This window comes from Lampetra planeri, chromosome 44 (assembly GCF_965212315.1).
Source record: "Lampetra planeri chromosome 44, kcLamPlan1.2.h2, whole genome shotgun sequence".
NCBI classification, from domain to species: domain Eukaryota; kingdom Metazoa; phylum Chordata; class Hyperoartia; order Petromyzontiformes; family Petromyzontidae; genus Lampetra; species Lampetra planeri.
Window position 1 is genome coordinate 7,149,859 of NC_136150.1, and position 13,998 is coordinate 7,163,856.

The following is a 13,998-nucleotide window of genomic DNA, read 5'->3' on the forward strand; positions in this document are numbered from 1 at the left end:
TCATATCCGGAAGTATTTTTTTGAAGAAGGCAAACCCAGCACCGGTTTTGACCTCCTGGGTCTCATCGGTTTTCTTGATTTACAAACATGCCGTCGCTGAGTAATAATGGTCTGGGAAGCCATTAGGCCGACAACTAAAAAGCATATTTAACTTGTATGCGGAGATACAGAATGGAGCCGGAATATTTATATGCCTCTTTTCGTGAAGGGTTAAAATTTGAGAGAGCGACATTATGTGGTGGGATAATTTTGAGGAGTCCATTGTGCGACCGGATTAGCCATTTAATGACATTCCTTTGCATTGTTGCCATTATTATTATTTTTATTATCGATACAAGGATGCAGGTATTTAAAATCGTTCATTCCTTTCACGTTACGTGCATCGAGCGGGGGAGCTGCCTTTGTGGAATGGTTTAGCCCTCCTGGACTAGCGATCCAGTGCTCTCCGGTTCGATTCCATCCTTTGCCACGGCAGTTAACATCGGCACACACCCGGCAGTATACACCGGCACAACACAGTGTGGTGGGGTAAAGTGTGGTGTATGCCCACCTCTTCCAGGACGGTCTGGCCACTATGAAAGACGAGAACAGAGGGGAGAGCGCTTTTGAGCCCCGCTCCAGTGAAGGCCCGTGCTGCTAGCAGAGGCGTTGAGTGCTCAATTGCAGGGCTGCACCTTTAAAAAAACATATGCTTCTCATATTCTTGGTTCTTTTGGTAAAGTCACGTAGAAGGGAAATAATGAAATAATATAAATAAAACAATACAATTCTCACGACGTTTCGATTGCAACACAAGCAATCATCATCAGGTGTGAAAACCACCACCGTCGTGATAATTTTATTGTTTTATTTTTATTATTGTATTATATCCCTTCTACGTGACATTACCGAAAGAACCAAGAATATGAATCCCTGCAGTTACGAAAGCTTTAAATCGAAAAATATGCTTCTCAATGAGCTTGTTGAACGGGTTTGTCTGCTGTTTATTTCTACTGTTAGATAACTATTCACATGCCAATTTAAAAATTGCTCATCAGAACACATTTTTAAATGTAATTATCAGGCCCCCCCATGGCGTAAAGGGTAGTCTTCAACCCGAACGAACTCTGGCCCCTGTGCTGTTAAGAAGCACTATTGCCCAACAAGTCATCAATTACATATTTATTTTTAAGGCCACTGTTATTGACGTATCGTCTCCTATTTTTATGCTTGTGCACCACCGCACCTCCGATTAGCACGGTTGACTACGTTACAGTGCGGAATAAGCTCCAGCAAATATACACACACATTCAAATGCAGCGGCATCACCGAATAATTAGTTTGAAATGATCTCCCTCCCTTCTGCTGCTGCTGTGTGCCTTAATTGGATACAAATTTTAAAAAATACATCTTGTATTGGAATGATAGGATTTATTGCCTTTGTTTTCATTTATTCACGCTTATTGTTCATGTATTATTTTTCTCTCTGTCACGTCAGTCAATGAAACGGCGTGTGGTTTTTATCGATGAAACCCGACGTTAAGAGCTTCTCGGCTCACGGGCTATTTGAAGATGAACAGAAACTGAACTTCCTCCACTCCGCCTGTCCCCCCCCCCCCCCCCCCCCCAGGCTGGCTGGTGGACGTCACGGGCGACTACAAGTACATGTACTACGTGTGCGGCGCCATCGTCATGGTGGCTGGCATCTACCTCTTCATCGCCAACGGCATCAACTACCACCTGCTGGCTAAGGAGAAGCGCGAGCGGGAGAAGGCGGCGGGCGGCGAGATGGTCGCCCCTGGCACGCACAACTCCCCGCCGCTCGACGCTGCGGAAATCAAAGAGAGCAATGCCTAAAGGGTACACGGGCGTTGTGGGGGGCAGGGGGGGGGGGATGGGACACGGTAACACGGGAGAGGTTCTATTATTTGCATCGTCGTCAATCGCGCGCGCGTGGTCGAACCACTCGCGGGCCCCGGAGTTGGCTCGAGTGGATCTCGAGGAGAGTTTCCATGGCTGCGGTGTCATCGCGCCCCAGCCATGCGCCACTTGAGCTTCCTCTGGGTTTTGAATTCTGCGCTCCGAACCCACGGCTCTCGCCGGAGTGTGTTTGTCGGTTTTTTACCCAATGGTTAATGAGAACTCGGCACAAAGTAACTCGACACATTCGTCAATAACGCTGTGGCCGATAATTATATGTATATTTTTTAGCCATTGTGTTATTGACGCGGTTGTTTGTTGCTGAGTGTTTTTGTTGTTGTCATCGGTGCTTGTGCACCACTGCCAACGGCGCAGCAGCAGCAGCATCACCAAATAATTCTTCGGTATGGCCTCGCTCAGGAGCAGAGTAGAAAAGCAGAGAAACCCACTTTGTCTGTTGCACAGCTGTGGAGCGCAGTTAGTAAGGTAGACCGGTGAAATTCTAGAAGGTGGAAAACCTTTCTAATACTGTATATCCGGATTGTTTCCCGACGTGACACGTTCAACACGACAGCTTCTCTAATTTGACATGCACAATTACCCGCGTAAAACTCGTTTATACAATTAGGATATAATTAGTGATGAATTCATTAAAAGCTAAAAGAAACAAATCTAATCTCCCAAGGATTTTCAGTGCAGTGGTATGTTAGAATAAACAACTTTGAATGCACATTGTGAATTATGTATTAAATATATAATAATAAAAATCCAGAAAGGATATAAAATAACTCTCTGCATTATGGCAAATAATAGATTATCTTTTGTGAAATTAGTTTAATCCTTGGTTATTCATGAGAAGAATTTGGATTTTCTTCTGAGGAGGCATTTAGTAGGTGAAGGAAGGCATGATAGCCTCATTGGAGAGGCATGGGGATTAGTGGGCCCAAGGTGGCGGGATGTTAGCTCCCTCGCCTGGTATGCAGGAGGTCGTGCGCGTGTCTCTCCTCGTAGTCGGTGGATTTTTCTCCGGGTCTTCCGGTTTTTCCCTCCACATTTAGAATCAAAACGCGTTTAGAGTATTTTGTCTGCTATATATTTGCACATGATAGGCCACTTCGTTGAGCTATCATGTGTGGCCAGTTCGCTTCTGAAAAAGAGCCATATAGCTCCGTGAGCCTTACCTGGTAAAATAAAAAAAATAGTTTAAAAGAAGTTGTAACAGTGGCTAGGGTGCAGTAAATAGCATGGCATCTCAAGTTGTTTACTTATATCTTGTATACTGTTCTAGCACCAAAGCAAATCTATAAATTAAATCTACTTCTAGCATTTAATATAAAAAAACAGGTAACTTTTGTCCATTATTGAAAAATAAAAATGTGAAACATTCGTTAAAATACGCATCATTTTCATTCCACTTGTTAAATTATTTAGAGTTTAAAAAAATATTGGTTTTAATTTTAGCCACTGCCTAGTAGTGTCGTTCAGTAGTTCCAAATGTAACCCAACCTCCAAAATTAAAACTACCCCCACAGAATTGACCTTAACAGTTGCATTTATGTCATATGTTAGTACAGTATTTACTTTTTAAAAAATACAGCGGTTTTATATTATGTTCGGTAATGAAAACAAATCCTTTTGAATAGAAATTGAGATGTCCGTGTGGTCCAATACTCATTTAGAAGCGGTACTGTATTGAATGTGATGCTGGTTAACATGGCTCAATATGAACAGGGGAGGTACATCCACAACACGAGTCGCCAGTGTGCACTGGAGCGGAGCATTCTGTTATTCACAATTGTGTCAACGTCTTAATCAGTTATTCTCAGTTGGCGGGGGGCCTCTTTATCGTGATAGCGTTTAGACATTCGTACCTGTGTATACCGCAATGCCCAGAGGCAGCATTGAAGCTCCGGAATTGGATGCTTCCCGTGCGATTTTGAACCATTGCCAGCATGCCTTTATCAGTTGAATCCTCCGTTAAAGGTGAATGTGCAAATATAATTACCTAAGTGCTTGGAGAGGCGAGACGATGGAAACATGTGCGAAAACTTGATTTAAAACCAAAACTTAATATTTAAGACTAATTAATCCTACATTTCAAAATGAGAGCAAGCGGTGCACTATATTTAGTACTGTATTTTACATACATGTACGTGTTTGTGAACGCAACTTAAATTATGTATTTGTACATATTAGTTATTTTATTGCGACCGTTTATGTACAAGCGTGCACGAACCGTGTTGCATAAAATGGTCCCACTTAAAATGCTTTGCACACTCCCGTCGGAGTGGCTGAGAGTATTTCTGACAACTGAACGAGAGGGAATTAAATGCCTCTCAAGGAACTTCCTTGAAATAAATGCAATCGCATCGGGGTGACTTTGAGGCCTTGAAACGCACCTCCATAGAAGAAAACCCCACACACACATGCTCGCTATTAAACACTGAGTTCTGCATTACAATATGCTCTGCCATTACTAGACATGTCTGAAGAGAGTTTAACTTGAAACGTTTCATTGATGGATCGGCCTCGAGTTACGAAGCGCATCTTGAATTGTTGAATCGTCGCTCGACCTCTGTTGTGTTTGTGAAATGTTACGTAATCGTTTGACATGCCAGCCAACCATTGTGTGTGTGTGTGTGTGAATGTCCACATCTTTTAAGCACTCTTGATCGATTGTTATGATGTAGCCTGATGTTTGTCTTTTGTATCGTTATTTAGAGTTCTTAATGCCAGGTGGTGTGTGACTTGCCTTCAACCTTGCAGCAGGGGTTTGGCCATGGATGGTGAAGGATCATGATAAATATAACTCTTTGGTTCTTTCGGTAAGGTCACGTGGGTACAAATAAATTAAATCACGACGTTTCGGGCGCAACACAAGCGTCCGTCATCAGGTGGGACAACCACAACAAGACTTTACCGAAATAACCAAAGAGTATGGATCCCTGCAGTCACGAAAACTTCAAATCTAGATATAATGATAACTGTTGTTATCATCATCTGTGAGCAGTTTATTTGTGAAACGGCATTGTAAATTAAACATAACATCGCGTCTGATTTGACAAACAAGGGGCCCCGTGACGCCTTTTAACCGATTGTTTTTGAAGAGTCGGCGGTGATGCATGTCACGGTTTCTGTATCCTGTGCAATGTCAGGCTGTAAACAATTGAATTGCCTGCCCAATTTGGATTCGATAAGCCACGCTGTGTAATCCCGTACAATTTTAACATCACAGTAGTGGCTGCCTCGAGACCGTATTTATATTTCTACAAACACTTCCTGTGCCTTAAACTTTGCTCATTATTGAAATGGATGTTTTGTATTATTTAGAAATACAGCATTGACCTTGACCCGTGCAACGACTCCTGTCTCTGTGGAAGTTCATGAATTATAACATCACTGGCAGTTGCAACTTGACATTGCTATTGATGTAAATGCCGACATTAAACTCCTGAAATATTCCACGAATTTTACAACAATGAGTCCGTCAAGCTGTACTCGTGTCACTTGGAGGTGGTAAAACTAGACACGTACGCATCAAAGGCAAATATGAACTGTAATGCAGCTGTCATAGGAATGATCGAGGTGGAATAGATGCACAACCCCATTTTTGTATATGTGTGTACGTATGTTGAACTTCTTTCGCACCGTACGTAATCAATACGTGATTTTACTTGGGGAAAACTTTGCTGAGTCTTAAGATCCTTTTTCTCAGGAGGGTCCTGCTTCGGTCTGTCTTTACCAAATCCTTAGTGAATATTTTGTTTCGTTTTTTCCTCTCCTTGGGAGGAAATCCACAGGAGGCCACACCCACTGAATCCCTCCTCTCGTCCCGCCCACTGTGAAAGCAGACGCCGCTCCGTGCAGCTCATTTCTACTTGCCTTCTGCCTTCTCATTCTCTCTATCTCTTCCCCTCTTATCGTCACCCTCTCTCAATTTTGGATGGTCATCGAACAGAGACGGTCACTGCATCGCGCGCTTTCAGATGCGCATTTGCGGCCGTCTGGAATGCTCTTCCTTCCGATATTAGGAATCCGCTGGAGCTATGCACTTTTAAATCTAGATTGAAAACTAATTTCTTTATAACTGATTTTTGTATTTAGTTTGCTGTCCTAGCCGCCCCTCCCGCACCTCCTATTAGCACAGCTGGCTACGTATGGTGCGAAAGAAGTTCAACATACCAAATTCCCCAACATTTTGGCCTGTTAATTTCTTCTCCTCATTCCTACCTGATGCTCCTTCCTGCTGCTCATCTTCAGCTGTGCCTTCTTTGTCCGTCTTAAGAACTTCCATGCTGGCAAACCCTTCCCTTTCCCGGTCATCTCTTCCCTTTCCCGGTCATCTCTTCCCTTTCCCGGTCATCTCTTCCCTTTCCTGGTCATTCCTTCCCTTTCCCAGTCGTCTTGTTCTCCTGCTGTCTGCTGCCCATTTGCACAACTGACTATTCCCCTTCCCATGATGCTGTGCCACAGGTAATACGTTTTGTATAAACCCATAAAAATAACAACACAGACAGGACATTGACCGACTTGCTATACTGCTTCCAGCAGGCACCTTGCCACCCTAAAGTTGGGTATATTGTGCACACGAAGTCTCACCCAAAGCCACGAGTTCTGCCCCAAATGCAGTAACGTGTAAGCAGATGATTATTTAATAATAATAATAATCAAATATTTAAGTGCACGCACACTTTTGGAATGCAGTTAATTTGACACTGCTAAAAAAAAAACTTTGTTTCGGAGTTCTCACCCTGTATTTATACATCGCTGCCAGAGGGGCAAAGTTGGGAAACGTGGTCCATCGGCAAAGGACAGAGGAGGGGCCAGAGATTCTCGTCTTCACAAAACAGTCGCAACAACATCGATTACGACCGACTCGCATCGTCTTGGCGACTTAGCCCATTGATAGCCGCGGAAACATCGCCACGGTCTTTTTTTGCGTGAAAAATTATTACAGACAGGAACAAAATCTTTTTAGGAATGTATTAGTCACGCGGTCAAAAATTGCGAAAGTACCCAGGTACATTTCTGAAATAAGTTACTTCCTCTTGTCGGCTGCTTATATTTCACATCGGATTGGGGGTAGAGAGTAAGGTTAAGAGTTCCATTGATAGGGTTATCGCCCTGAGGGCAATTGTCTAAGGGCGAACTTGATTTGAAGCTTTCGTGAGTGCAGGAATTGCTCTTTGTTTCTTACGGTAAAGTCACGATGAAAGAAAAAAAATTAAATAATAGAATACGATGTTTCGATTGCAACACAAGCAATCGTCATCAGGTAGAACTAAATTTGAGAGAGAGACAAAACACAGACACGGAGACACACAGACAGACACACAAGCAGAGAGAGAGACAACACAGACACACAGAGTGTCTATGTTGTGTGTCTCTCTCTGTGTGTCTGTCTGTGTATCTATGTTGTGTGTCTCTCTCTGTGTGTCTGTCTGTGTGTCTATGTTGTGTGTCTCTCTCTGTGTGTCTGTCTGTGTGTCTATGTTGTGTGTCTCTCTGTGTGTGTCTGTCTGTGTGTCTATGTTGTGTGTCTCTCTCTGTGTGTCTGTCTGTGTGTCTATGTTGTGTGTCTCTCTCTGTGTGTCTGTCTGTGTGTCTATGTTGTGTGTCTCTCTCTGTGTGTCTGTCTGTGTGTCTATGTTGTGTGTCTCTCTCTGTGTGTGTGTTTGTGTGTCTATGTTGTGTGTCTCTCTGCTTGTGTGTCTGTCTCTGTGTCTATGTTGTGTGTCTCTCTCTGTGTGTCTGTCTGTGTGTCTATGTTGTGTGTCTCTCTCTGTGTGTCTGTCTGTGTGTCTATGTTGTGTGTCTCTCTCTGCTTGTGTGTCTGTCTGTGTGTCTATGTTGTGTGTCTCTCTCTGTGTGTCTGTGTTGTCTCTCTCTGCTTGTGTGGCTGTCTGTGTGTCTCCGTGTCTGTGTTTTGTCTCTCAAATTTAGTTCTACCTGATGACGATTGCTTGTGTTGCAATCGAAACGTCGTATTCTGTTATTTAATCTATTTCCTTTCTACGTGACTTTACCGAAAGAACCAAGGAGTGTCTAAGGGCGCTTTATACATTTTAATTATTATTAAATATACGCACACAATAATGTATCAAAGGTCTTAAAATACAAATATATACTTCCATGTTGATTGTCTCATGGTATAATGAAATGCTGTTTGAGTAGCTAAACCTCCCATTGTACTGTATTAAGGTTAATGGACATGTAACTTTCTCACCCACCCCGACTGGACATCTGTGAACAAGTGCTTTATAGCTCATCGGATTCCTCCTGCAGTATCAAATAAATATTCTGATTCTGAAATTGACGTCATTGTTTCGTCCCACGGTTAAAACGGCGAAGCGATGTCTAAAAAACAAATAGCTTCAGAGAAACTTCCGCGCATCTAAATTCACATTAAACCAATATATGTGGAATTTGAAGCCCTACAATCATACAGATGATATGAGGGGAGACGGATTCTGTTGTCATTATCGCCCGGGTTGTGGCAGATGTTTCTCCAGTGTGGAGAGTCATGAAGCATATCATTATTTCGTGGGTTTGTTCATGTATTTTAACAATGACAGACTGGGCTCTGGTAACCTGCCGTGTATATCTGGTTTGGCCACTTTAATTACTCGAGAACAAGACGTCAGCTCTCCTGAGTGACTCAGGGAGAATTCGTACAACTTGTTTTCAGGCCACATTCTTAGCGCAGCTAAATTGAGACGACGTGTGGTCTTTAAAATGGCTTTGTCTAGCTTAAACCAATGACGTACCATGCATTATTCACGTGGATATTGTATTGATACAATGTAAAATTGGGAACAGAGATTTGCTTTGCTAATACCGGCAATATATATGAAACTTAAATGATGAGAAAACCCCGTAATTGAAGAAAAATGGCGCAGGTCGGAAATCCGTACGTTTCAAACAACGTGCATTTCGCAAAAAATCATCAGCAGTTCCTGAAGCAGAGCATTGTGTGGTTTCATATTGTCTTTGGTCACGCATCAAAATTAATTTGAGCAAATGCGACCAGCAACGGCGGTGCGTTGATAGACGACTGTCAACTGAATTTCGATTTAAAGCTTTCGTGACTGCAGGGATTCATATTCTTGGTTCTTTCGGTAAAGTCACGTAGAAGGGAATTAATAAAATAATACAAATAAAACAATCAAATTATCACGACGTTTCGCTTGCAACACAAGCAATCATCATCAGGTGTGAAAACCACAAAATTTCTTCCTGTGATTTTCACACCTGATGATGACTGCTTGTGTTGCAAGCGAAAAGTCGTGAGAATTTTATTGTTTTATTATTATTATTGTATTATTTCCCTTCTACGTGACTTTACCGAAAGAACCAAGAAAAACTGTCAACTGCTTTCGCCTGCATTCGAACTCATGAGCAATATCAGAGTTTATCGTCACGGTGATATTGCGACCAACTCACCTTCACTGTTAGTCGGGGAGCGACATTGCGCTGTCCAGATCCTACGCATTCGATTAAAGACGGCACAACTTGAATTATTTTGCTGATGCCCGTGGTTTTCTCACGCACAGTGGAAATCGAAGCGTGCCAGCAGGACTATGTCATGCTTCAGATATTTCCAATAGAGCTACTTGTTTTTTTGTACGAAATGCAATCTTAATGTTTTCACAATTTTATGTTGTGCAAAAACCAGTGAGTGTTATTGTTTTCTTTGGTTACATTTTTTTGGTTTTCTGATGTGGAAGGAACTCGAGTATTAAAAGATCTGAGCACAGATAGTGATGTTTTAAATCCGTAGACTCGTTTATTTTATGGTGGTTGAGGGAGTAGAGTTGGTCCGGATGGATGTGGCTAAATATGTGCACGAAGAAACGCGACCATTTTTTTTACTTCATTTCACTCCCGTCACTGCTAAGCAGAATACCACACGTGTCAAAGAAGACAGAAACGATAGAAACACGTCCATTATAATGGTTGTTGTGGTGGAGCCTTTGTAGTAATAATCAGCAGCAGCCATTATACATCCACTGCTAGATGAAAGGTCAAGTCTGAAACGTCAAATGTCGAGCTGAGCAACGACGCACACAACGTTTCAGAGTTTAAACCGGCGGACGAAAACGCGCCAGCATTCATTTGCCAATGCCATTATCAAATTTACCAATTGTCTGTCACACTACAGCTGCTGGAGTTTGTTGCACTCCTTTTCCATATACAGATAGTCCCCGAGTTACGATGGTCCGACTTACGATATTTCGATCTTACGATGGCGATACGACAATTGTTAAACAAAAATATTAATTTCGCGCGGCAGGCAAACGCAGCAGCGTACGAGGTACGATGCTGTACGTTGGAACGATGCCGGGATGTACGCATGTTAAAAAGTTTGATAGCAGATAGGATTGTTTCCTGAAAAAACTTTCTATTAAATTGCAGTTCATATAGGTAGGCTAAGAATTTACCTTGTTTTTTTTACTTTACATTTTACTGTGCAATACAGTATTGTAATTAAAAAATATATACAGTATATAGTTTATACAGTACGGTACTGTAAATTGCTCTTTTGCTAAATTATCTCCATTCTTTAAGACGCCTGGGTAGGCTAGGCCATCTTCGACTTACGATATTTTTCGACTTACGATGGGGTCATCGTAACGCATCTCCATCGTAACTCGGGGACTACCTGTAGTTTTGTGTTCGTAACAGTGTTGATCAATCTTAGCATGGGGAGGGGGGGGGTGTTGGTTGGGAGATGCTAATTAATAACTGGCATTTCCAACTGGTTCACAATACAGCGGATTTCTTGTTTAACGCTCTTGGTGTATAAATGAATTAGTTTTACGTTACAATGTTGGGTATAGTTAATTATTTCTCGACATCAAGAGGTGTGTTCGTCAAGCATATTCGCTATTGTACAAATACATTTCCGTAATGTTTCGGCTATAATTGTGGGGTAACTGCAAGTAATGCACTCTAATTAAACGCCTCTGCAAAGCTGCTTGGAAATGATTATCGTTGTTGTAGTGCATTTGAGCAAATTATAAATAGCGCGTATGTTACATTATCGTGTCTGAAAATGCTATCTCGTGCACCCACTGTTAGTGGTATGTGTTTGGGTTTGCCTTTCTGATGTTTTAAATGTAGCGTTGCTTTTAAAGATAGTATTTGAAAAATCACTATGATTTGCTGATGCAAAGCTTCTGTGGATCTTAAGAAGGAATGCAAATACAGCAGTTGCGTTTTCAAAGCTTGCAAACAACAATGCATTTTTGGAACCTAACTCGTGTAAGATTTTTTTTTAAATGTTGGGGATAATGGTGACCTGGCTTTACTGTGTATTTTATATTTGACGAATATAATATAAGATGGTCTTTTATTGTTATTATCGTTGTAGAATTGTTAAAACATATAATTTTAATGACAGGTCCAAACGTCATGAAATCATTCTTTATAAATATAAGTATACTGTGTGAAAACAATTATTAACAATAATATGTGTAATAACGTTCCTTGAATGTATTGATATAGTGTTGTGCGTATGCGTTTGTAATATTGTAGAATGAACAACCAAACGTGTCTTTTCAAAATGTTAAATACCAATTTGAAGCCTTGGCTGTTTTTTTCCGATATGGCAATTGTCCGCAGGAGAACGGCATCGTTGATAAATAATGCACAATCCCAATTCAGAAGACAGTATTACGCGTGTTATTTAGAAGCTGAGACCACATAAAACTTTCATTTTATTACTAACGCCAATGTAAAATAAGTACCGTAAGCCATGACGTAAAAATAAAAAAATCTCACTCCTACGCATTTCAAAAGTAATGAGCCACTTTGCTTGTGAGCAGTGCATTCTTCATCTTTTGCAATAAAAGCCAACAGAGGATTTCATTCGATTAATTATTAAAGCTCTATTAATGTGGACGTACGAGAAGTGCCGCATGCCTCGTTTCAACGATTGCAAACATTAAAGCCGAGGGGGGTGGGGGCAGTTGGCTTTTGAAGACACTCGAATTTCGGCGGGCTACTGCCAGCGTCTTCTAGCTCCTGCCTATAAAACAAATCTGGACTCGATTGTATGTAGGGTGTGTCGGCATATATTCCGACAAATAATATTGTTTGGGGGAGAGGAGGTGGGGGGGTCGACAATATTGTAAACGATAATTGTTTTTTTACCCTTCTATCTGGCAACAAAACTGACACCTTTTTACAAAGAGTCATGTTTGCATAGACCGCAATACCTGCAGTCATAATACAAACCAAAGAACATAACTCTGATAATGTGCACTGTCCTTGAAGTTGATTGGTCCACACCCGAGACAGCTTTCCTTAGAGCGTGTGGACCAATCAACTTCAAGGACAGTGCACATTATCAGAGTTATGTTCTTTGGTTTGTATTATGACTGCAGGTATTGCGGTCTATGCAAACATGACTCTTTGTAAAAAGGTGTCAGTTTTGTTGCCAGATAGAAGGGTAAAAAAAACAATTATCATATTTTTACTGGCAAATGAGGTTCCCATAGAATATTGTAAACCTATTGGATTATCTTTTAACCCCAACATCTGGAAGGGGGGGGGGGGGTCCACTTTCTGTAACTTTTTTTGATTTGGGCCTTCTGAGTGGCTCTCATAATTCGGTTGACGGACACACGGACGGACACACGGAACGCCGGGCTTTCATGCCAGATGACAAACTGCCCGTCCTGAGCCCAAATCCGCAGTGGCTCAAAAGGCTGTGGAGCGCGAGGCATCTTGAGCGTTGCCCCTTTCCCCATGAAGTTAGTCACGAGCACAAATGAGCATCATTATACTTTGACCCCTTCCCCACCTCACAAGGTGTTTAAGAAAAATAAACTTGGACGTACCGCATGCTTTGCTGCTGCAGAGTGGAATTCCAAGAGAGACTCTTGTTTTTTTTCCCCAAAGGAGGGGAATTGATGAGAAAGCCGACTGTTTTGTCCACTTTTCAATTGATGCTCGCCGTCCGGTCGATTTTGCGGGTTCTGGTGGAGAAAGAATTACTCCTGAAGATGCGTGTACTTCTTTAAATGCATCATGCCACAACAATGCCGGATTAAGCTAGTGCGGGCCTGTAGCATATGTTATAAAGGGGCCCTTAATTGAACAAAACATACAAATGTTAAAAACAAAAATTTGTATCTTGCATAGTAAAGTAATTGTATTTTTTTATTTGCTATACCGCCAGATAATATGACAAATCGCTAACCTTAAACACCCAGTCGTTCATAAAAGTTGAAGGCGGTATAGTACTATAGTAATAGAGCAAGTGCAAAATCACTGAACCGGAATTGATAGCTTGAAAGCATTTAGCGCGGTGGCCCTTGAAAGTGCGGGGCCCGTAGCTGCATATGCAGCTACTTTTGCTACTAGGATAATCCGGCACTGTGCCACAACACAATAAGCGTCGAATACATTGGGCAGCATCAGTTATTTTCATTGGCAAATCACGTGACCTGTGTTGTGCCCTAAATTGGCCGCATTGAAAACGTGCCGCATTGAAAACGTGACAAGTAAATGGGGAGGTGGTGGGGGAAGTTTTAAAGTACGGAAGTATGTAATGTGTAAAACTGCTTAAAATGTTTGAGAATACACGAATTGAAAGAAATGTCGTCAAAATGTGTGTAAGTTCATAATATCTGCCTAAAATAAATGGATTTTCATGCTCTTCGTGAAAAGACTACCAAGTGTATGGGTAAAAGTGTGTCCCATGCCTTAGGCCGCAAAGGTATTATGCTTTCCTTGAAATCACCCACTGATTTCAGCCAGGCTCCAGTCCATTATTTTTCCACTGCTGGATGAAGCCCTCCCCGTGTCTGCATGAGGAACTTCATCACAGCCGTGGTCTGTTCACTACTTGATAAAGGCTTTCTGCATTCCCTCGTCATATCTCATGGTGCCACGGTGCCACGATCCGTCTCGCTCCCGCACGCGGAGTTACCAAGTTGGTGAAGTTACGCATTTCTAAAGCGCGGCACGGATTCCCTTCGATTCAGAGGCGCAGAAACCCCAAAGACGAGCGGGGGAAAGTCGCCAGAACCGGCATTGCCAATCAATTGCCGAAGCTCTGCGGCCCTCAATTGAGGTGTTTGGCCACCTCCA

At 42.1% G+C, this 13,998-nt stretch overlaps 1 protein-coding gene across 2 annotated transcripts in view; it reads left to right on the forward strand.

The window, feature by feature from the left end:
* The window catches only part of LOC144732886 (monocarboxylate transporter 2-like), a 68,820-nt gene extending 55,246 nt beyond the window's left edge, over window positions 1–13,574 (forward strand). For both annotated transcript variants that reach the window (XM_078614548.1, XM_078614549.1), the window contains exon 5: window positions 1,610–13,574. In XM_078614548.1, coding sequence (XP_078470674.1) covers window positions 1,610–1,836 — 227 coding nt within the window. In that variant the 3' untranslated portion in view covers window positions 1,837–13,574. The remainder of the gene's footprint in view (window positions 1–1,609) is intronic.
* Window positions 13,575–13,998: the final 424 nt, after the last annotated feature.